The sequence below is a fragment of the Strix uralensis genome, chromosome 11 (genome assembly GCF_047716275.1).
Source record: "Strix uralensis isolate ZFMK-TIS-50842 chromosome 11, bStrUra1, whole genome shotgun sequence".
Taxonomy (NCBI): Eukaryota; Metazoa; Chordata; class Aves; order Strigiformes; family Strigidae; genus Strix; species Strix uralensis.
Window position 1 is genome coordinate 24,914,190 of NC_133982.1, and position 25,538 is coordinate 24,939,727.

At 38.7% G+C, this 25,538-nt stretch overlaps 1 protein-coding gene across 1 annotated transcript in view; it reads right to left on the bottom strand.

The window, feature by feature from the left end:
• The window catches only part of PRTG (protogenin), an 82,731-nt gene that overhangs the window by 47,186 nt on the left and 10,007 nt on the right, over positions 1 to 25,538 (bottom strand). Inside the window, 3 exon segments of the mRNA XM_074880761.1 lie at positions 253 to 390; positions 695 to 828; positions 1,834 to 1,978. Of these exon segments, the coding sequence (XP_074736862.1) occupies positions 253 to 390; positions 695 to 828; positions 1,834 to 1,978 (417 nt within the window).

Below are 25,538 nucleotides of genomic sequence, written 5' to 3' on the forward strand. Positions count from 1 at the left end.
CACACTGTGCTGGAGGCAGTGTGGGATTGACAGCAGAAGTGGGGAGTCCAAAGCCTCAGAAAACCTCAGGGCTTTTTAACAGCAGTATGGAAGTACACAACTGAAAGTGTTTCACTTACCCTACCCTAACCTACTCATCGTTGCAGAATACAAGAAGCCTCAGAATGGTAACCTAATTGCTGAAATCCTTTCTTTCCAGTTTCACTTCCTCTTCACAGGCTGAAGGTCATACACTGTAATTTTAAGACCTACCTAACCGGCTCCATGAGATGATTGGCTTTGGATTCCCTGTGGCTACACACTCCAGTATGACAGTTTGATGAAGAGATGCCGTAATATTTTGAGGACCAGCTATTATAGATGGCTTGTGAAAAGGCTTCAAGTCTGAGGCTTTGGAGGTAAAAAAAAAAAACCAAAGAAAGTGAGAACAATTAAAAAAAAGCTCAATTAAATATGAAGTAAAACATTACTTTTTTTTAAGGATGCTTAGAATTAAATTTACACCAAAGCCTTATTTCAGTAACTGTGGAAATTTACACAGAACAATATTTTAGCCGCAAGATACAAGCAAGCAAAATTATTATTTGGGCGAGTGGTTCAGAAGACAGTACAGCTCTTCAACACATGTAAGTGCTTTTGCCACAATGTAAAAAATAACATAATGCCATTGAAAAAAATCTCACATGGTGAGTACCTGGAATAACACTCAGCACTGCTTCAGTGCTTTTACGTCTATTGGCTATTGTTGTGGCAACACATCGATAATTCCCAGCATCCTTCTGTTCAACACCATAGATTTGAAGAACTCCTGTAGGTAGAGCAGTTATCCTGTCACAGGAACAAAAAAAGAAATGTAGATGAACATTCAGCCAGTGAATGCCTCCATGGAATAAACTACTTGATTTACAAACAGGCATTGCTACACTGACCTGAGAACATCAGGATGGAGACTCAAAAACATTCTCTATACATGACTCACCTCCCTGCATTTCTGAACTACAGGCGAGATTCCCCCCAGCACCACAATGAGAGCAAAGGAATTTACTTTCAACAAGCAGATCTTTCTCACCCTCAGAAGGAAACATCCCAACCTTCTTTAGTCAGTTACTACATTCATACTATTCAGGTTGGCTGATTTTTGGCAGCACTTTCTGATATATTGGTGTAACGGGTATACAGCTCCCAGAAACCCACCTATGCTTTCAATTTTAATATTTGTCTTTTTACTTTTCTTTGCATGCTAGGTATCTTAGACATGTTCAACAAAAGTTACATGTTGAGAAGGATGGGAGTAGGTTCAACGAATAAATTCTGGACAGGAAAAGAATCTAGCAGGGAACAGGCTGTATGTTACACGTTAATCAACTCAGGAAAACTCTCCCTGCGCAGAATTTCCCTAGGATAAAGTGTTCTAACTCAACTTTCTGTACATATAATTCGTTATCGGCCCTCTAAAGAAAAACAGGTTCAGCATCAATTCTTCTGTGAAAGCAATCCCGCTAGTTCAAACCACTCCTACAGCCAAAGACCACCTATTCTGTATCCCACAGCAATTCCTGTTCCTGAGGATGACTCGCATACAAAGTTCACCAATAACAATTCACAGGTCAATGATTACTGTGTAGACAATAGCAGGTGATTCTGGTCTGCACTCATAACACCTATTTAAAATTAACAAAATAACTATTAATAGCTCTTTTAATAGTTGACATACTATACACATGGAACCTTTTTTATGTAATGGCACTGCAAGGATGGATAGTTTCTTCTTGTAGCAGGCTCAAAATTACCACAGAAAATAAATGACATTCTAAAATGTGTAACTCCGCATACCTGTCCATGATTAGAGGTAAAGTTGTTCGATTCACTTCCCATGTCACAGTGGCAGGAGGGTTTGCTGTTATTTTACAGGCAAAACGAGCTACACCACCTTCTTGGACCTCAGTTGAAAGTGGTTGGACTTCAAATGCAGAAATGGCTAAAAATAAGAGAACATTGAATTTAAAAATAAAAGAACATTGAATTTAAAGGACCAAAGCAAGGAAAAAATCCTGGCTAAACCAAACTCCATATCACAGCTCAACTTGCAGAAATACCCAGAAATGCTTCAAATAGTCCTCTTTTCTACATGCAAAGACAGACAGGACTAACTACCTTGTCAGCTTTTCTCAATAGCATGATTCCATTGGTTGAAGGTTTACTTAAAATAACTTTGCTTTAACCTAACTCAGTAAAAAAATGTTTCAATGAAAATGACACTCCCAAATAGAATTAAGTACACAAATTGACTGGCATGCAGCTGGAAAGCGTATCAATAATTAAACTAATGAAGTTCATGTCAATTCAACTAGTTTGGGACTGGCCCCGCTACACTTCAAGAAAAAAAAAATCTGACTGCAGTAGAAAATCTCCAAAACATTCAGTTCTTGACAGTCATATTTTAGTCCTTTAATAATACTCGCTTAGTAAAAGCATTTGCAGAGTTGTACAAGTTCATGTTTGATAAGCAAAAGAAATCAAAACCAAAGAAGATCTCAAAATAAGTTTAATAATGTAAGAACACTTTCATCCCAACAGTCTGAGCAGTCACCCAGCGCATGCCTGATGCACAGAGCACCAATATAATTTTGAGCATTTACAACTTAAGGAGCTCACAAAACTGAGTCAACTGAAGTGGCAGGTCAATAAATACCTTCCAGCTAACAGGCACCTAAGAAATTAATCGGCAGTTGGATTTCTTTGCTCAGAAAATAAAAGCCAAAGGGAAAGGAATACAAAATTCTCTAATTAATTGCTAATTTACTGCTACTTACAACATAATTAACAGAAAGAACAACTCTTCAGAGGCAACTCCTTTTGGATAACTCGCAACACAAATAATTTCACACACATTTCCACCCCTTGTAACTGCAGAGGGAACAATCTTTGCATGAACTTAACTGTACTCATTTACTTTTTTTAAAAAAAAAAAAAAGATTTCAAATACATTTCTACTCTTGTATAAATTATACAGAAACACGATTTCAATACATAAACCAATACTAGTAAGTTACCCATCTCTTAACATTCAAGTTTTATGTTGAAAGAATTCCTCCATTTTACTTGTTTATTAATTAAAATGGTTTTTCATCCTATTTACTCTAACACGTTCTCAATAATGTCCTTCTGCATAGAGGACACATACAGTACTGATGCACACCAAGCATTCTAACGAATGCTCCTCCACCCCATCATTTTAATTCTACCGCACAGCATCAATAGATTAATATTGGAGTGGGAAGGAAGCGTGACATCACCTGGTTGCTTTCCCCTCCGCACACAGATTAACTCCTAACAGGGGCCTAACTACGTAACTTAAAGAGTCCCATTACCAGTATACCTATTCCACTTCCTAGGTCAGAATAAATCCTTTTTTTGCACTGCATTCCTGTAGTGGCAGCAGCACTGCAGGAATGAGCATTCCTAATCATACCAGCAGCATCAAAGTGTTGCAGCTTTGTGAACAGCCCTCCCAAAGATTGCTATTAACAAAACAACCAAACCACCTTGTACAGCAAAATCACCTGAAAGCAGTTGCAGACTCACGATGCAAACACTGCAGCCACTGGAAACTAGGTCTGGCACCTTAAACAGGATTCAGACTCCCAGAAGGCAAGCAGAGATGCTCCTAGTAAGGACTTTTACAACCAGTGACACGCTTTTGGCAGCAGGTCCCCACAGTTCCAGCACACTCTGCAGTCTTGTTCCCTACCCACCTTCACCACAGACAGAACTAGCCTCTTCCACCAGCAGAATTTAACCCAGTTCCCTATGTTCCGCTTTTTGTTCTTCCTTTCACTTTTTAATAGCACCAGGTTCAAGAACAAACAAAAAAACCCCACAACTTGTATAAAGATGTTACAACAGCAGTTTTAAAGCCTCCTGGGGGGAGATGCGAAAACACTTCTTCTCTTCCGAAACAGATTTTCTTTTGATTACTAAGGAACCATCAGAAGAAAAAAAAGACTTAATAGTTCTTTGTCTACCTACAGAAGTTCAGCTTCACAGAACAGACTCAGTGTAAGTTAAATAACCTGCAAATACACCAGGTTGTTTCCATAACTCTAAACTTTCTGGATTTGCTTTCTGCTGAAATTGAGGTAGTTCAACTCCACTGTAGTTTTCCACCACAGAAGAAGGGGGGGGGAATAAAGCATCCAGGCTTGTCTTACTTCCTCTCTTCCCTCCTTCCCCTTTCTAATTCCTCCCTACACAGACAATGTGTGTTCACCTGGAGTCAGAGTATTTCCCTAGTGCTGTTCTTAACAGATTTTCTAACAGAAAAAGTAGTGCTTTACATTCTTCATTTATTTACTGGAAGTATGATGTAGTGAACTAGGCAAATCTGCTTAGCTTTCAAAATAAAATCTCTAGGAATGTAATAAAGGCATAGATAATAAGAACACCACAAATCAATGTAACATGAGTTTCAGAGCCATCACCTGCACCACACAGCCAGTGGCATAAGAAAGGACCATTTTAACAGGGCAGAAAGGTAATGATACAATCTTATCAACGCAAAGATAAACCTTTAAAAGTTTAATCTCCATAGGAACTATAAAATCACAGAGTCTTCTTATATTGGTACAATCATTTAAAGGGACAGAGTGAGACAACAGAAACACAATATTTGGTTTTAATTTATGTATATAAAAAGAATTGTTTATTTCCACACAGCCGGTATGTTACAGCTGAAGATTAAAGACAAAAGTGAGACTCTCAAGAACTACAAAAGAAATTGAGGAAAATTAGTATTTCACAAAACACAAAATGTCATCATCCTAGCAAGCAAGAACAAATTCAGCTATACTATTTAGAAAATCCAATGCAAGTTGTTAATTGAAGCTGGTATTTAAAGAATATTTTTCCACCTGAGCAGGAACAACGCGTTTCCTCAGAAAACTGATCTCTAAAGATAGCAAGTCAGAACTACAGAGAACTGCACAAAATCTTCAGAAAAACTCATTAATGTCACTAAATGTGGTTTTAGAAACAAAAAAATCCCCACTTATCTCCCATCTAAATTTATACATTATCAGTTTAGCTCAATACTTGCTCCTTCTGTATCTTGTTTCTTTACGCAAATCTCTGGTTTCTTCTTAATTCTGACTTTATTTGTTCCAGTAAAATCTGTTTTTACAAGTCTATTGCTGTCTCGTGAAACCTGACCTCTTTGTAACAGGCTTGTTTTCATGGCAAGCACTGATACCAACTCAGAACCCCAAGAACAAGTCATTAAAGCAGTGCTGTTAAGAGGCCAGAGCTCTATAAAATGGATAAGAAACAAAGTCTCAGGAGACATACGCTGTTCCCGAAAACAACCCTGCAAAATGCAATAAACATAAGTGCCTTTTTATTTGAGTTTTACCCCTCTTCTCCAGTCTATTTAATCATTTTCTTCCCAGATTTATAGCCAAAAGAAAACAATATTACTCCGAGAAGCTGATGCTCCCACCCTTTTTAATTTGCAAGATACCAAACGGTGCTTACAGAAGAAGAAAACAATAGTTAGAAACTGTATTTACTTTTATAAATTCCTGCAATTTACGTGATGGGAACATGTGTTTGTATAGTTACTTTTAAGTATGAATATCTTTGATGGCATAAACCACACAGTTCTGCCCAATAGCTATCTATGCAGAGAGAGATCAGTGTTCAGTTACGGTACGTGTTCCCTCATTTACCGCTGAGGCAAATATCCACAGGCTCAAAACCCAAATGCTCACTTGCTGTCACACACTGATTAAATACTAGAGAAACACTGCTGGTGTCTCCTGCACCATACACAGATTGAATACTGTCCTGCATGCATGCAAAAAAATTTTGTGTACCTAAACAGGTTTACATAGATTTAACTATTAAGGTATGAAAAAGCACAACTTAAGCAGCTCATCCCTCACACCTTTTTTGTTTGTTCAAATATAGCAGCAGTCCTTCACCCACTTTAAAAAAAGAAAACAACAAAATAGAAACACAATACACACCTACTTCGTTCACTCCTGAAATTAAGTCACAAAGCTCATTCAAACACAAGTCCAGGTGACTTGTTTCCTTACATGCTGCACCTTCTACTCACATGTTTGTGTCATTAAATGATTTTCTGAATGAGCTTTCTTAAGAGGCAAAAGAAATTTCAACAACATACATGTTTATTATTGTTAAAGCTTGCTGGTTTCATCACAGCTGACACTGGCCCAAGACAGGACTGTAACTGTGTAATAAAGAAACTGAAAGAATGGAAAATAAAACCTCTGAACTGAAACTACTCCCTGAACTGACACAGTAGCAGAATTGGGTTTCAGCTAACCAGAATGCAGCAAATATTGAGAAACTCTCCAGCACATGATACTGACCACTTAAGTGTTTCTCAAGAGATAATGGCCACTCAGATAGATGAACTGCTCAGGTGGAAAGAACAGAAGTGCATAATGCCATTTGTAGAACTTACCTGTTAATGCTATTGAGAATTACACAATAGCCCTAACCCTTCATATGAAACCAAGAATCTTTTCCTTTTTTTAATTCTTAGGTGAAGAGGCCTCACTTGAGAAAAATAAACTTGTATGCTAAAGAAAAGCTATGGCTTTTTCCAAAGAAATGGATTTCAGGACAGCACATGACAAATTTAATATTGAATTTTCTTGATCTAGGTTTTGTGATGTGCTCTCTCTCTGAAACAGTGTTTAAAAATGCAACAAATATACATGTGTATTAGATTTTAGTACCAAAGCCAACTTGCACATATCTTCCTGGAGTTTAGTGCGATTTCTCAGTCCTTGCAGGCTTGAGGCTTAAAACAGATTATGAACAGAGTTCTGCCATGCCTTTTGGCTATGTGGACACATATTTTGAAATGATTTGCTACTCAAATGGCACACACTGGTCTGGATCTGGATTGGGAATAACCTCTACATGAGTACTGACAGATCCAGACACGCAGCAAGGCTACAAACACATACCTATTCTCCCCATTTCTGATGAAGCAGTTGGGAGTACACAGAGCTGGAGCTGGTGGATCTTTGCTGAGTTTCCCAGGAGATGCTAGTAAAAATTAAATAAAGTATTTCGGAGCTCGAGTTCTGCTTAGTACATACAGTTCAGAGGTGAATGTCATAAAAATAGGGCAATATGCATAAAGTTTTTCATAACTGTAAATGAAAAGGGATTTCCGTGAAAGGGCGTTCTCTATGTGCTACCACAAGCACAGGGATTTCTTATACTCACCCTTTAAAATTTTAATCAAGTGTTGTTTGACCTAGAATTATTATTTTTAAAATGCAAGGCATAAAAATGAGAGATTTTGGGAGAAAACAGAACCTGACCTGTAAGGAAAGATTAAAAGAGCTGGGATGTGATTAGCCCTGGGAAAGGCAACTGAAGAGAGAAGGGACAGTCTTACAAATGTACAAAGGAGATATTAGAGAGGACAGGGAGCGATGACTTTCTTTAATCAGTAAGAACAGTAAAAGCAGGAAGAGGCTTTAGCTCTAGCAGGGGAAGTTCAGGTGAGGTTGCTAAAGGGAAATGTATTAGCAAGTTAGGGAGGTGATATAACTGCTAGCAAAAGGGGTGCTTGGGCTGTTACCTACTCAGCCGAGGGCAGTGACACTGCTCCTGCAACTTTCCTCATACCAAATGCTACAGTAAAGATCCTTTCACAAAGGAAATAATTTTGTCCTTCAGAAACATCCAGACTCTATTAGTGTTTTGGTTTTTTTTTTCCCCAAGCAAAAAGACAATTCAGAGTAGATTTGTATGAAGAGACTCTTCAGTTTTCCAGTCTCCCTCCACCCCCTTCTCTTTCATTCTTCTTTGCTCTTCAGAGCTTTACCAGCGCAGTACATGCTACATCGATAGGGTCTAAAAATCTGTGGAGATAAGATAATGAAGCTAGTACACAAACAAAAGGGTATCGAAGAAAGAGTCAGAGCCAGAAGCGTCCCTCGGTAGAACAGGAATGTCAGCAAACGATCCCCTAAGGCGTAATGGCCAGCTGAGGTGTGCCACCGCTCAGCCCCTGCTGGAACCGCTACTGCTAGACAACGCCTTGTACACTTGCTGTTCAACAGCTGATGCATTTGAGTAGCTTTATCAATATCCTTACACGCCTCCATTCTTCTCCAGGCAAGTAAGTCAATAAACTTATTTCAGAGAAAAAGGAGACAAGATGATCAACAGGTACAAAAGGTAGCCTCTGAAGCCTCAGCAGCTGTCCAACTACATTGAAAGAGGATAGCCCTACTGATTTTTAAAAACATCAACCTACTTATTTAAAATAATACATTCAGGATTTGAAAACAAGTTGGAGATAAGTTTTACAGCAACACAAATCCAAACTGTTCAGTGCAAAAACCCCCTATCTTTAATTAGTATAGGCTGCAGTCTATAAATGAGTGCTGCTTTTTTTTAGAAAGACAGCCATGCAAAGGGAACAAACACAAAGTGCACGGGGAAATCCAAACCTTTCAAAGTAAAATATTACTGGCTGTTTGGGTTTTTTTGGTTGTTTGGGTTTTTTTATTATGAAGCAGGTTATAACCTGTTGTGTTTCAATTTAAAATAAAAAATCCTAAAGCCAACTTTGGCATACAACATAAAATCATCATATCATAGTTCCATACTAAAGTATGGAATCCTAAACACACACGGAAAATCTCTCCAGATAGCTGTAAAGTCTCATAAAATAGGATTTCTAGGATGCAGGCAGATGACAGCTCTTGAGGCATTTAAAATGCCATGTTTTTAGTAAGCTGCTAAGGAAGCAGCTTATACATCAATTCATGCAGAAGCACATAGTCTGTAAATGTCATCTAAGAGGACGTGTATTTTGCTCTAGGAGTTGGGAACATACTGCTCCTAATTCACTAAGAAATGTGGCTACAGGTCCGATTTAAATTTAACTTACATTCTACATACAAGACAAACATCACCTTTGCGTTATTAAAGGCAATATAATATCCTCCCAATGAAGTCACCAAAGTACCACGAATCTCCCAACTGATTCTGAACATCTTCAATTACCCCTAAATATGACTATAAAGTAGTAGATATGCTCATATAAAGTGTGACCATCAGAGAACTCTAAATTCTAGCAGGGACTGCTTTAAGGTTCTTGATCTAACCTGTCCTTACAATTCAGTGTGTCATGATACACTCAAAAAAGTTCAGTAACTGTTAGGCTGCCAGACTAAGACCAAATACATGGACCACTATAATTTCCTTGTAGTCTCCTATCGGAACCTGTTTATTGTCTCTTTTTTCCTTCTTGAATTGTGAATTTCTTGGCACAGGGACTCAATGTCTGTAATTTGCTCAATTACAAGCAAATGCTGTTTTCTGCATGTCTAAGACTGTATCTCAGTTTACAACAATCTTAAATCCATTAACAAGAAAGCTGGATTTTTCCTTCCCTCAGGTTCCTGTTTTGTTTTTTGTTTTTTGTTTTTTTTTTTTTGCAAGTATCCTTTTCAAGTTTCTCTTCATTAATGCATGTATTATTCAGCAGGACTACCATATAACTGCCTTTCTTAACATTTCAAACAAGCTTTTCCAGACAATTTCACTTCCAAAGATAACATACATTGTGAAGGATTATTGAACCAGTTCATCACAAGTTTAAAATCCATATGGGGGGGGTGTGGGGTGTGTTTGTACATATACAGTATAACTGGGACAGTTAGAGATACCACAGCCTTTAAGCCATCCCACTTCACCTCACTGATACCTTGGGAATAGCTTCGCTGGAATGGCACCTTGTACCCCTCTAATCCAAAATTAAACTAAATCCTTTTAATGTGCAACAAGGAGATTGCTGCTATTAATCCCTGGATTTTAATGAGGTACTAACACTAAACTGTTAAGACATGACTTTAAAATCAGTACTCGCTTGAATTGTCTGGAAATGCGGTCATCTTTGTTAAAGGGCATTCATTTTACCTTTCTGGTTTGTTTTCCAGCTTCATATTTTAGCTTTGATTTCTGCCTCTCCTTTGTTCTATCAAGCTGGTTACTAAGAACTCACTCTTAGAAAGAAGACAGGATACAGACCTAAGATTACATGACAGAAACACACTAGTTTGCCATTAGCAACTATGACATTTAATTTCCCAATATGAAAAATATTTTTTCTGGAAAACCCAGAGGTTGCACATGAAAAATGAAAAATAATTTTTAAAAATATCTAATTCAGATATTACATAACAAAGTATTTTAAGGAAGAAAGAAAAAAAAACCCGTAAGAAAAAAGTGGAATCAAAAAGTAACGTTACATAAATAAAAGGACTCCTCAAACCACAGTATCCCGTCAGTTTAAAAGCCCTTATGGCCAGGTGTAGTTTTTTTCTACACACATTGCTACAAAGCCAGGCTTGGTTAGCACCTAAGTTAGTGTTTCTACATACAGAAACATTTCAGTACCTTTCAGATTCTCTGTTAATACCTTTCTCCACAAACATCAGAACATGCAGGTCAACAGCTAGCAGAGAGCCTTTTCACAAGACTAAAAGCCCATGTATCTACAGAACCACTGTGCTGGTAGGATGAAAATTCTACAGAAAAATCTAACTGCACATTTCGCCCTAAAACTATACTGCAAACACCCCAGAAAAATCAGGAGGTTTTCCTCAATAACAGTTTTGAAAAATGCCTCTATAATCACTCCAAGTGGCAGTGAAACTTCCTTAAAAGAAATGTTTATACCTTGATTTACTGAAATTAAATCTGAGGAAGAAAAACCTTCCCTTTAGCAACTAAGCAAAAGGTTTAAGTTTAAATTCATCAAAACTTTTTCCATGAAAAATTCTAGTTTGAGACAAAAATGTAAATCTGGGTATGGTAACAAGTCATGTTTCCTTTAGTCTGAGCTGAAAGGAAAAATAGTGACAGAAGTGCAAATAATTCTCCCTTTTTTTTAATAAACTCTCTCTACATTGTTCAGGAACCCACCGAACAAAAACCCCACAGCCTGCTGTGTATACTGGAAATATCAGCAAGCAGGATACCATGTAGCCTATCACATGCTATTTGTGAAACAGGTTACACTGAATTTTCACAGATATTTCTTGAGGTAAACATATTTCCAGGATAAACCTAATACATCAAGTTTCTCTTCCTAAAATGAAAACAAAAAGATAAAGACATGTTCCTGTATGACTTTACCAATATGAATAAATTCTTAGATTGTGAGAGTATGAACACCATAGCAGCAGTTTTGAAGATGACAGTTCAGAATCGTATTGAAAAGGGAGTCCGGTCTCAGGCTATTATTTTAGAGCACTGCAATTAAGTAATAGCAAGGTTAAATGAGACTGAAACTGCTGCATTGATTTGACACTATCAGTAATTGATACGGGACACCTATTAATCTGTCTATTCCAAAGATTATTTTTTTTTAAAAACCATTTGCCATTTAGAACCTCCCAGCAGGCATTTTAACATTTTAAAGAAGGTGGATTGGAATTACGACTTGTACAGAATGCAATCATACTCTACAGTGATCACCATTATTCTGATGCTTTGGAAAACCCTGCAGAGTGGGAAATTACAGAGCTGCATTTTGAGAACCCACTATCTTAGCACTACAACTTGGGTTCCTCTTCCCTTCCTAACATTTTTTTTTTCCTAAGTCAAAGGATAGATTTTATCAAAATGGGGTATTTCGGGAGCTACTGCCATAGTTTATTGGCATCCACGCACTTTATGTTCCCAAATCCAGAGAGTTTGAGAGCCAGATATTTGACTGCTGACACATATTTCTTCATTTTTTCTAACCTGTTGACCTGTAGGGGTCTTATCCTTGATTTCAAAAGGCTTTGAGTCAGGGCCTTAACTTAGAGAGATAAAAAGACCCTTTATTGAAAAAATACTGTGCCTCCTCAATTCTCTGCATGATGTGTGTATTACTCCAGAACTCTGGCATATATCGCTCTGCTGAGATCGGAAGGAGGGAAGAAGGAAGACTGGAAGGGAAGGGGAGTTGCTTTGGTTTGTTTTACTCATCTTTAAACAATTTTTTTTTTTTTATACGAGCGCAAAATACGCCAATACTTCTACTGAAAACACAAACCTAAACAATTAAAAAATTTAAGACGGTCCAAATATTGCAAAAAAACTAACAAGATTAGAAACCCATTTCTACAGTGTGAAAGACATGTAAGCACACAGAATGAGCTAGGTTTGGCCATGAAATCTGACAAAACTGGTCTTTCACATCATGTGATCCTCACATTTCAGTTCACAGAACAGTATTGGCAGGTTGTAGGCGAGGAGCAAATCCTTCTGAGGCATTAGCCTGTGAGACCCTCTCAAAATCACATTTTGAGTTTTGGAGGGACCAGAAACTGCTCTGCACATAGGAGTAATTACAGAAAGCTTTCACTTATAAGCACCAAGGAGACCCCAGATGAGGTAATGAGTGAGGATTTGGCCATCTGTCCTTTCTGCTATTCTCAATTCATTACCTCTGCTCTGGACAAATCTTCTCCAGCACCCTGACTGCTAAACTGAAGGGTGAGCTCCTCTGCAGAGCTTACTGTGGTTTCGCCAGTCAATCACATGTGGGAAACAGCCTGCTCTGCTAAAACTTATGGTCACCTTCTTGCAAAAACATTTACTTCTAGCCTACCATACATTTACTCCCACCACTAAAACTAAACAAAGAGAGGGATGTGCAATAGAGAAAGGAATGGAAAAAGGAAGAAACAACAGTATATTTTAATTTTTCCTTTCCTCTCTCATATCCTTGCCAACCTGCTGACAGATATTTAAGAAGTATTTTTAGACAATGATTTCCAAACTAAGACGCAGATCACTAGGAATTACTCTCCAATCTCTGCTAAGAAGGGAAAAAAGAAAAAAAAATCATTAGCTTTGTATATAAACCCCACACTTTTAAAATACAATGCAAAGCTGTTTCTTTGTGCATTAAAATCTTTGCACAGCAATGTCCATGATTGTTCCCCCCACCCCCCAAAAAAAAAAGGTAGCATATGCCCAATCACTAGCTACTCCTTTTCTGGTACTGAAGAATGCTATAATCTAAAGGCAATGAAATGGAGAAGCAAAGAGGTCAACAGCCTGAGCACCCTTGAACAAAAGTTCCCTTGGAGATGTCAGCTGCAATCTCATTTGTTTCCTCTAACACTTTCAGGTCCCCCTGATCCTTTCTTTAAAGCTCCTAATTCAGTGGCTGACAAATGATCACCTTAAAAATCTCTGTGCAGGAGTAACCAAGTCTGAGTATGTCCACCGAAGATCACTAAACTCTCCACCCTTTGGGTTGGGACTAGATTCTGTAAAAGTGTTTCTGGCCACACGCAGAAACACACACAGAGGCACAGCTTTCACCATCAGCTTCTCAAAGTTAATACCAGTCTGAAGTTTCATATGTAGTATTTTCTCTTCCTGAAAACTTGGAAGTCAAGTAAACTATTCTGGACTAGGTTTTTAGAGAACTGTACTCATTTCTTCTTTCTTTCATACAGTATCCTCTTATTCCTTCTTTCTTACAGTATCCTCAGAAAGTAGGAAAGTATATTGTCTTCTCCACATACAGAACAGAAACTACTGTGAGGAAGTTTCTGATCTATCCTTGTGCCCGACTCAAAAGGGTGCATGTTGAAAACAGTTGACAGGAAAGGAGAAAAAACTTGACAAGATAAGGAAAATTTTTCCCCCTGCAGAAAGAACTGAGAATAGCCTTTTCCTTGTATGTCCTGACTTTCCCAAGTTTCTTTTTGTTTCATTAAAAACAAAACAAAACTTTCTTCCCCTCTTGCAAGAGCTCTTTAGAAGTGCAAGGTCTAGAGACAGCGTCTCAAAGACAAAATATCATCTTTGGCTGCTCCAGAGAAAATAAACAAATGAGGCATGTGGTTCTGGAACAGTCTCCCTTTGGTGAGGCAGTTTTGGAAATGCAACCCCTTCCTACACACATGGACATCACTGAAGGCAGAAGCAAGCCCTACCACTGCCTTTTAACTACTGTCTCAGAAGTTTCAGTCCTGTAAATGTTGGTTTTCTGGGCACAGGACACTTCAAATGGCACACCAGACTCTCAACTTTTAAACATGTGGCTGGCTGTCTAAACTTTCCTTCTGGGGTAAAACTGTGAATTCAAAATTATTATATCAAGCATCACAATACACTAGAGGTCTTTATGATACTGATCCATTTTTTCAAGGATAAAAGCAATCACTTCATCTCAGGATATATTGTACTTTATGAAAGATGCTCTTCCCTTTTGCTAAATAGGCAGCATACGTCCACCATAAATTTTGGAAAGTGTTAACCTTAGCCATGGAAAGAGTTCATAATTAGCATGTCTGCTGTATGTTAAGAAAAACCATCAGAACAGTTAAAGAAAATTGGCTCCTCAGAAGTGGATAGCCACCCTTCAAAAAGTTTTCTTAAATGCAGAAACATGCACACAGGAACAGAAAAGTACAATTTGACAAAAGTGACTATTAGGCTGTACTGTTTCCTCCTCACTTCTTCAGACCACTGGAACAGACAGACACCTTGTTATTAATGACATATTAACATAAATGTGACGATAAATGGGATCCTAGGCAGCACCAATGTGCTAGAGAAGGTAAACAGGAGGATCCTAACTGACATACTACCAACACGAGTGCCTGATTTTACTGTTCGTTCTCTGGCCCATCAGGTGCTCTTAGAGCCACACTGAGATGACAATCCAGGAGAATTGTAATGCAGGGGCATGCATCAAAATTCCCAGTCTGTGAAGGAAGAAAGTCCAGAATAATACACCCAAGTGTTTCTGTTTTACCTTGGTAAAGCAGCTAATGATATTGCAACAACAGCACTTTCCACCTCTTGCAGCTATGTGTAAGCTATTCACATAACCATACATACTGCCTTACAACACCTCCATCACGTAAGTGGCAAAAAATATACCACTAGCACCCTTCCCAATGAAACCAGGCATATACAGCACCTCAGGAGGTATCACTAGCACTGTTCTAAAGGAAATAAAAGATTGAGGCTTAGAAATATGTGGTTCTATATATTCAATAGTTTATTGATGCTGTAACTGGCATAACCTACTGAATCATGTAAACAAGCATGAAAGATTTGATCTTTTCACTTTTGAAGGCATCCCAGCTGGGGTTTTCCCTTCTCACTCTATCTATCATCCAGGCAACAGTGTGTGGCCACAGAAGTGCACAATAAATGCTAATGCACTTATCAAGGAATTCCCCTCTGCTCTTCTGCAGACAAGAAATGTAGGAAATCGTACAGAAAAGGCAACAGTAAGCCACATTAACCAGCTTCAAAGCTTCTACTTGTGTGGCTGCATGCATTCAGGAGAAAGAACACACCACTTTCTGCCTTGCAAAGACTGCTTTCCTTCAGCAGTTTGCCAAGTGATTGCCTTCTAGTATCTATGCTTAATCCTACAGATGCCTTTCTTTGGAGTTGTTGCCATTCTGTGAAGAATTAGTTCTGCTTAATAGCCCAACTGTTGCATGGGGAACATCCAGCACAGTTTTGTACTTTATGACATCAAGAGAAGGATCAGAACACGAGCAGGATCATGCAACAAAAGACGTATCCTTTCACAATTATCCTGATTTGTCATCAAAAAAACCCCAACCACCCCACAAAGGAAAACAGAAATAGAAAATTAAAGAGCGACTACTATAATTCTATGGTTCCTCACAGAACAATCCCACAAAGAACAATGAAAACGTAATAATAATCACTCAGTGCAACACAGAAGAGACAATTTCAGCACTGTGCAACAAGAGCCTCCAGCACTGTAAGCACTAAAGCTGCCCCATTCTGATCAATGAATTTCACTGCAGATGCCAGCAGAAGGGTAAGACCTCTATTTAGCAGTCATGTACCTTTAAAAATAAATAAATGCTATTCCTGGCTAAAATAAAACAAGACCCTGAGCAGAATGCAATACCCGCTCTTCACCTCACCCTGCCCAGCTCATCAATCAGAGCGAGCACTGCAGAGCACATCCCAGGACAGGAGCAGGGCCCCACACATTCCTCCACCGCACCGCCCACCACTGCACCTCCGCCTTCCCTCACATCTGGGGGGAGGCAGAGGAAGAGGTTTCATTTCATACAGTGGCAAACTGACACCATCCACATACGAATGAGCGTAAGCTGATATGGCGGTGCTGTAAGTCTTCAGACTGTCAGAAGTGCTACCCCTGAGAGATATGAGCACTCTCCATTTTTCGTTTACAGTGTTTCAGAATCAGCATCCTAGGATGAAAGACACAATTTCACTGCAAAACGCTGAGGAGAGGCGCTGGGAATTCAAGCCCTTCAGCCCCCTCTCCAAATGTCAACATTTCGGCATTCCCGGGGGAAAGGAAAGAAGAGATGCCTCCACTCTCAAGGGCCAAACGCCTGCAGCTCATTTCCCTGTCACCAAATGCCCCCCGCTACTGCATTACACACCCCAGAGATCTCTCCGCAGTAACAGTCTTTCTACAGAGGGGACTAACAGTAAAATTCTGAATGTCTTAAAGTTTGAGAGCAGCAGGGAGAAAACCAGAAACAAACATCACACAAAAAAACAAGTAACAAAAGGCACTGTCAGTACTGCTTATTTATTGAAGTTACTTAAATCCTCTAACTAGATGTTTATCTGAAAATTTCTGGAGGTAGGGAAGGGGGAAGAGTTAACAACTCTTGCAATTTTCACATAAAAGAAATCGGAAGTATGGCTTCCAGATAAAAATCACATTGCCTTCAACATCATAGAAATCCCTGTATTTTTTCCCCAAGTATATTTCTCTCACTCCCTCATGTGTCTCGAAAATACCCTGCAAATTTGTTCTGAATGCACCACAAAAGCTCTCATATCAAAGGCAAACAGAAGAAACCAAAAAATTTTGTCTTCAGAGGAAGTCTCCTTGCTATGGCTGTTGACTGCTTAGGTGCGAGGCAATAGTTAATTTCCAGTTTGCCTAGTCATAGCGCAAGCAAATAACCATGTTCTTCTAAGTAGGTAATACCTCTTATATTCTCTAATACACAATGACAATCCATATTCCTTTTCCATGATTTTCAAAAGCTCATTTTTTTTATCTCCAGCTCAAGGCCACGAATCAAAGCCACCAGGAAGGCGCCCAAAGAAGTATTATCTGGAGCACACAGAAGCTGGTACTCCCGACTCAGACTTCAGGCTCCAGCTTGGAACAAGCAAACTCTGAGAAAGGGGACTCATCCCCAGGAAGTGCAACTGCAGACATGAAAGGAATACCACCAGGCTTCCATGAAAGAAGGAGGCCTAATTCAACAGGTGTTGTACTTATCCCAGATTTGACACATACACAGAGGTGTATAACAGAAGAGTTAAGCAAGGTTAGATTATCTCAGACTTCCTTCCTCTCCTGTGCTCTTAAAGATAGTTAAGCCACTCATTTATCTCAACGAATACAACATGCTCCCTTTCCCCTCAAAAAGAGGGAGAGAAAAGAATACAACAGACCAAGCCTCACTGTATTTTCTTCTAAATTATGCACTTATACTTCCATCAGCAAAAGTGTAACACCTTGGCCTGAAGCCAATCAGAAATCCCTCATAATGCGTTCAATAAGCCAAATCAAAACAATACATAGCTTATGAGAGTGGGGTAAAGAAACTGGAGGGTCATATTTCATCTGCTGCAGCTCACCATGTTCATTCAAACCGAGGCAGAAGGTTAACTGGCAGGATCTGCTCTTCAATGCCTGTTATTTCCAGTGGAAGGAGGCAAGCAACAATGTTCTTTCCTCAGTACTTCATGAAGAAGGTCAGCAAAAAAACCCTAATGCTAAGGGAACACAGCCCAGCTTGAAGGAAAGATAGACAGAAGAGCCTGGCAACACGATGAAAAGGGAACACACCTCTCTAGTGCAACTCAAAGTTGGTTTTTGGACACATTAATTAATAACATTGAAAACATGATTCAAGTTTCGTAAAGTATGGAAACACCTTCCTCTTGTTTTAAAAAAAGGGATTCTAAACTAGCAGACAAATGGACAGATAGCACTTGAGCATTTGGAAAATGCTGGGTTTATACAACAAACTTCTGTTCATCGGGTGAAAACAGGGACTGGATAGAAAATACCAGGTTCTACGCTCAGCTTTACAGCTGCCTGTGTTGTCTGTAGGAAAGTAATTTATTACTTTGTTCCTGTAGAATTTATTCTCTTCTCAGTTTTCTCCACTTCTAAACCAGAGGTAACATACTAATATTTTACTTACTCTAGGTAAAATTGCTTAACACCATATATGAGAGGTAGTAGGAGCATTAATGTTCATATACCATACACATTAAGAGTGAGATTAATAGAGAGTAATATTCTTAACCCTCCATCATATCAACTAACCACAAAAATCCACGGATTTGTTGGCAAAAAAATGGTGAGGTGGATGAATCATAGAACGGGGGGGAACAACAAAAAAACAACAAAACAAAACAGCCCTCTTGCACTGATGGAATTGAAATGATCTGTCCCTCTTCATGAGCACCACACTGCGCTCATAAACTAAATCTTTCTTTGATTGAAGGCCGAATTAAAACGGAGCAATGCAGGAACTCTTCTGACCCAAAAGTAATCCACTCAATCATATAATGCATCCCCTTCCTTTTAGTAAAATGAATAGCCCTCCATAGAACCTTTTTCTTCCTTGACAAGTCCTTGACAGAAGAATGTGAATCTGGACAGTTAAATGAATCAATCACCAGCTGCTAGTCTAGGGCCAAGATGGTGAGCCGAGGGGCCTGCCAGAGTTCACTGACCACTGGTCAAAGCAGGACAAAGGCTCTGCCTCTATGAATAGCCTGCTTCTGGGATCCAAAGGTCACTTAGCTGCCTTGGAAACCGTCCCCTTTGGTTATTTAAAGTTCTCAGGCTATTCTGCCGCAGATATTATTGTTTCAGGTGGTCACCATCTTTCCTCTTCACAAGTTCGTGAAAGGCCAGGCAACCATTATTTAGATAAACACAAAACAATGGCAAACATGGCAGCAACTAAATAGTGAGGAAAGGAACAATTAAAATAAGTACAAATAACATTTTACATTTCCTCACAATTCCATCTTCTGAACATGCCTGTGAAAAACATCCTCAGAGAAAGAAGGTCCCAGCACGCAAAGGGCCAAATCCCCAACAGGATGCAGGTGCATACCTTGCACTGAAGGCACGAGGTGTTGAATGCTTTGCTGCCTTTGAGGTTCTTTACATAAATGCGTCAGGAAAAAAGAACAAAAAAAAAGAGTATCAGGGCTTTTCTCTAGTCATGACTCCTGGGCTGTATTTCCAGAAAGCTGCCCTATGGCTCATGGTAAGACCTGTAGCCTAACAAGTAGGTGGTACTCTGGGCTACATGCTGGAGTAGAAGAGACACTAGTGGCTACGTGCTTGAGAGAAGAGACAGACCAGATGAAGGAAGAAGTGAAACCCACAGGTGCTAACTCTTCCATAGCACTGGAGCCCACAGTCCTCCTTGGTACTTACCTGATACCATGTGCCACAAAAAAGCTCTTCTCCCATACACCAGCAATAAACAAATTTCCTCTCAGTCAGGTCACAAAGAGAGTAAAGGTTGCACTGACAAACACCAGAGAGCATACAGGTAAGCACTCACCTAAGCCCTGTCCACACAAAAGCTTAAACTGTAGTCAAAAGTATAAATTACATGTGGGTTTTGTTAATACTGTGTTAAAATGGTTTCCTAAATCAGATTATGCTCCGATAAATAATACTACCAACAGGTTTATAAATGTTGCTGCAGACCTCTACGGTATCTTCACTGATCAGTAAACCTTTATATATTAAAAAAAATTATCTGAGGATTATTAAGTTAAAGCTATTGTTAAAGACATGCTTAGACACCAGCCCATGTTTTGGTTGAATCAAAAAGTTCTGATAAACTTATTTAACTTGCCTCAGAAGTTGTCACAGTGCCCCTCTGTTACAAGTCCTTTTTCCCTGACACCTTGCCTATATAAAACTCTAATACCTCCAAGCATTTTTGGTTTTTGCTGCATTACATACATCATGAGATAAATGAAGCTAACCCTTAAACTTTCCCATTAACACAGCATTGTACATCCACACACACAATATGAAAATTTCCAAACCCAAATGCTCAAAAGTTAGGAAACTGAAGAAATGAAGCTGCTTATGTAACTGGTTTGCCCTGTTTATATACATGCTTTCGGAAACAATCCAACTGCACAATCACACTTCCCCCACTATTCACAGCGCCAAATGAATGGCGCTCACATAATGAGCATCTATTCAATATTTTGTTTTCTCTTCTCTGTTCAGTGTGTGGCCTCATTCCTTATTTATTACACTCTATTAAGCACTGCCCTGAAGACAGAGTTATTAACTTCCCTATGGTCTTTTCTACAGGGCTCTGCACTACAGTTCTTCACAAATGTTAATGCATCTACTCTTACAACATCTCAAGGTGCCTTTCTATTATTATTTTAATTTCACTGTTGGGTATGGACAAACAGTTGGATAGTGGCCCCAAATATTCACTAAATTTAGGTGTCCAAGGTAAGACACTGATCCTTTACAGCACTCCATGTGTTGTGACCACAGCTCCCCCAACTTGCTGCAGCTCCAACTGATCAAACCTCAGAACCTTGTACCAAACACCGAGACCACAAGAAACATGTAATCACATATTTCCCATGAAAAGTAGGGACAAGATGACTTATGTTACATATTGTTGAAGCTTCTGGCTGAAGCAGTGAAGCACTTTAAATCCTCCAAAGCTCCCAAATGGGAGATTATTGTCTTTCTGAAGTTCCCAAGGGAAGTTCAGGACTCCTGGGTCCACATTCCGTGTCCTGAAAGATCAGCTCCTTCAATGGGCACACTCTCTTGAGTCAGTCTTCGCCAGCCCCTGAGTCCTCTCCCAGTCCCAACTTGTACCCATGGCAATCTCCAAACCAGGCCAACCTGAGGCCTCACTCCACAAGCTTTTCCTTAGTACTAGTCGCTTCCCACCGATGCATTTCTCTTACCCTTTCTGACCTCTAGACGCATGAGACCACTCACACCTCCACCTCACCCACTTCCCCCTCCAGGTAATTAAACCACTGTTTTCACTTAATTCAGCTTTCAATGCCAGCTGGTTTCTCCAGGCAGTGTTAGATCACACTTTAGCTGCTCATTAATTCAGAACAGGAAAAAAAGGCAAGTCCACAGCTGCCTAGGACTGCTTAGAGGGAAAGTCCAGCTCAGTGTTCACAAGCAATATGGTCATCACAAACAGCATCTTCTGCATCTCTAGCTAGTCAAGCTGAGTAAGTCTGTGCTGAACATGCACAAAAAAAAAAAAAAAGTTTGAGATTTTTCCTCAGAACTTAGAGACCAAATTTGCAAATATATTCATAGCAACAGCTAAAACTACTTCCAGACACAAAGACCACTTCTCCAACAAATCCCATGCCTCTGTTCCCTAACCAGACATTCCCATGCTATCCTAATAAAAAACAAAAATACAGAAAAAGCAGTTTCATCTTAGATTTGTTCAAGGTAACAGGATAAACAGTCCTGCAGAAGTATACTGTATTAAAAAAAAGTTAAAAGCAAAGAGTTGGATGCTGATATGGCAAATTTCTATCTAAAAGGTTATCGTCTCAGAAACTTAGCAATTACAGTGCTGCAATATAAATATTTGGTAAATTTAACAGCAGAGTCCCACCAGCCACCTTAGAACAAGATCATAATTTCCACAAAACAATAGAGCAGAAGAAAAGTCTACCAGTGGTATTTTTTGCGAGAGTCGTGATTAAAAGCATCAACAGGCTTTATCTCTACTATGCAAAAATAAAGTTTGGCAGCCAATTCTCCTTCTTGGGGTGAGTGATAGGAAGACTTTCTATGTCTTCTTAGAAAATCACGTTGGTTCTTTTTCCCATTGATACAACTCTAGGCTCTGCTATTCCTCCAGAAACAATCCTGCTAGGAGGACTATAGCCAGGCCCCCGGAGAACCATTCAAACCTATCCACCTTACCTAGTGCAAACATTTTGATGATTTTAAATCAAAGTAACACCTGAGTGAAGTTACCTTCAGCTAATCTACCAGTTAGTAGCTGCTAAAAAGTGAAAACAAACTCTTCCCAGAGAGTCCCAAACCCCCACTGCTCTTGCTTGCTTACCTCTAGCCAGCTCTAGCACTTGTCAGATAACACAGAAAGCCAGTTCAAATCATCACAGCTAATCACATTAGTTAGGTAACTATCTAGTTTTAAAAAAAGAGTATTTTTTCTGCCAGGCTATCAGTCAGATGAGCACCACAGACTGCACAAGGGATATGGCAATAACTGCATCCTAGTCTACATTTCCAAAATTTCAGAACCAGTGTAAGCCACTTTTTAAAACATGATTTATTGTTCTCTTTTTGCTAAGTAGTGGATTGATTAAACTTCTTTATATCCCATTGCAGTTTCTTCTTTAGTAGCTTCATGTTCATGTTGTCAGTGGACTTTCATATCTAGTACACATCAAATATCCCACAGGCTACTATTAATGAAGGGCATTAAAGAAAACGTCAACATGTCAACATAAACATTCATCTAAACACAAAGCACAGACTTTGAATGTGCTTCATTCTCTCAGTAGGATCTACTTCTAGTATCACCTCTGGTGCACAAAGTGTAACGTGCCTTTGACATGGCTCTAAAATGAAAGAAATACTGTTTCTAAACTGAAGTGTAATAAAATCCTTCTTGAGAAATGTTTATTATATTCTCAAAATTGACCATTTTCAATAAAATCTCTGACCATAAAAGAGGCTAATATACTACCATGTATCTCATAACGATACCTATTAGCAGATTAGTATGTCACCTTTTGTGCAGAGAAATAGTTTCTTGCAGTTATTTTACGACAGATAGCATAGGTTTTTTTAGTGCCTATTTTTTATTATTATTGCTTATTTATCTCAAATAAAGTAATGCAGAAACAATAATTATGTTGGGGGGGAAAGGGGGGAATAAAGCACTGTGTGGATTTCAGGGATTCACCATCTGAAAGCTTTTATTCTTCCACAGTGAAGGAAAGTTATGACCTTTGACATGTGGCCATGGTGCCAAAGAAACTGCTCATAAATGTGTGTCAGTAAAGAAGCAGAAATCAATAAATTCATTTAATCCAGTGAACTATTATGTAGTGAGACACAATATATTTTAAAGACCCAACTGCTCTACTCTTTCTCTCAAAAGACAAAAATTTTATGTAATGGATTTTTGGATATTCAATTTTTGGAAGGTCTAACAATCTGAACATTATCTTTGACCCATTAATAAATATTTTAGTCAGTTAGGCCACAATTTGTTAGTACATTCATTCCTGTTTGGAAGATCCCTGATACAGTTGGATTCAGGTAGCACAACAGGAACACTAGCAGGTAGGCAGATATCCGATTAACAACCTCTACCATTATTAGATAGCTATCCACAGGAATCAAACACGCACAGGTGTTAAAAGTGCATATTTTTTTCCACACTGGGTGCTCAAGAGCAGAACGAATGAGATATTGTTCATCATTCCAAACACAGCAATTTTAAAAGACCAAATGAAGCATTGCTCTACAACATACATTATAAAGGCTTTCAACAAAGCATTTGGTCATCTACCATCTATTTTATGAGAATCAGCAATAAGCAACATCAGGCAATGACAATGACCATTAAAAACAAGTACTAAATGCCATGTGATGGGAATGTCACAAAAATCCCATCAATGCTATCAAGAATTCCATAGTTAATTCTTGTATACTGTATCAATGCTTACCTCTTCTAGCGTTTAGTACATCCAAGAATTCCAAACACTATTTCTAACAATATTTATGTTTTCTAAAGTTCACAGGGGTGGGGTGAGAAAAAAGAAAAGAAAATTTACTAACTGGAATAAACAACAAATTCTACTAATGGGAAACAAAAACAAAACAAAAAAATCCCCATACCCAATTATATCTCTACTTCTTAAATAAATGAAATACTAATTTTAAGAGCATAGGCATCTGAATACAAATTCACATGTACCTGTTCCATGAGCCACTGGCGCAGAGCACTGTGGATCTGTATTATGATCATTTTTACAATAGTTTGGTCGTGTGATAAAATTGAGCTGCCTTCCTGGCACAGACTGGCTGAACTAACAAAAGCAGTATCCACTTTCAACCCCTATTGAAGATCAATGATAAATCTGCTTGCAAACTGTGAGGCACAGGGTTGCATGCATAAATAAGCATTAAAAGCAAGGTGAAAAAAAGTCATATACTCACCTACACTTTTGGGGAAGGGGTAGGGGAAGGAAGTTTCACCCTTGTAATTTGGGACAGGCTATGTACAAAGTTTCTCTCTCCTCAGGCAAAATGACAGAGTCGTGCCAGAACTCCCAGAGAATATTTCCAGTTACATCAATGTGTCGGATGTCACAGACAAGTTTAATGAACAAAATGATAAATGTCTGTGAATGGCTTCATAAAGTCAACGAATTCTCGTTACAAAGAACATACATAATGCACAGCTATGCCTAAGGCATGTGTTAGTTATTAGAGGTTTACTAGAGATCTTGATGTGGACAGTGAAATGGTAATTTAACAATTTACACTAGTTATTTTTCTGATAAGTTACCTAAACAATTATTACATTGAAGATTGCACAAGCAGGAGTAAGCAAAAAAAATATTTAAAACTCTTCTGCACGTACAAAGACCTTAATTTTAAAGTTTCTTTGAAAATATAATGGCTTATTTGATAACTTCCAGTTGTAACAAACGGCAAAACAAAAAACAATACTGTATAACGCTGAAGAGTTTTTATTGCACATTGTAAGGGCTATCAAAAGAGCTTTTTCTTAATCATAATTATTATCTGATTTTGAACTGACAGCCAAACCACTTGAGACAAGATATTACACTTCTGTCGAATCATTTTTACCTCGTCTAAATTTGGGGTCAAAACTGACCTCAAAGTATCTTATGACACTTCCCTCCTCTGCCACAGCTGTGAAAATAAGCTCCACTGGAAAGTACCTCCTTCCAGTCATCAGACAGGAATAAGAAAGCGGGGGTCGCCAGAAGCAGTTTTGCAAATCTAAAACAATGATATAGCATGTATGTGACAATTTATAAAGAGAAAAAGGGAAAAAACCCAACTGACTATGCAGCAAAATCAGCCTGCACCTGACATGAGAAAGAGTGGGAACATGGGAGAGGACACAAATGATGAAAAAAATCTGAATATTGGAACAGATCTACAAATATATTAAAAGCTTTTCCATTTGATACTTTTTCCTCTCCACTTAAGGTGTACAGGAAGTGAGTGTCTCAATACAGCTTAAAAAACCTGACAATTGCACTTTGTAAACAGGCCGATAGATGACTTTTATGATTTTAGTGGGAGAAGGCTGACCGTTGCTACTTTGCATGAGAAACTCATGCTGCAAAGGTTGAGGAGATATAGATAAGTAAGTTATTTTTCTAATCCTACT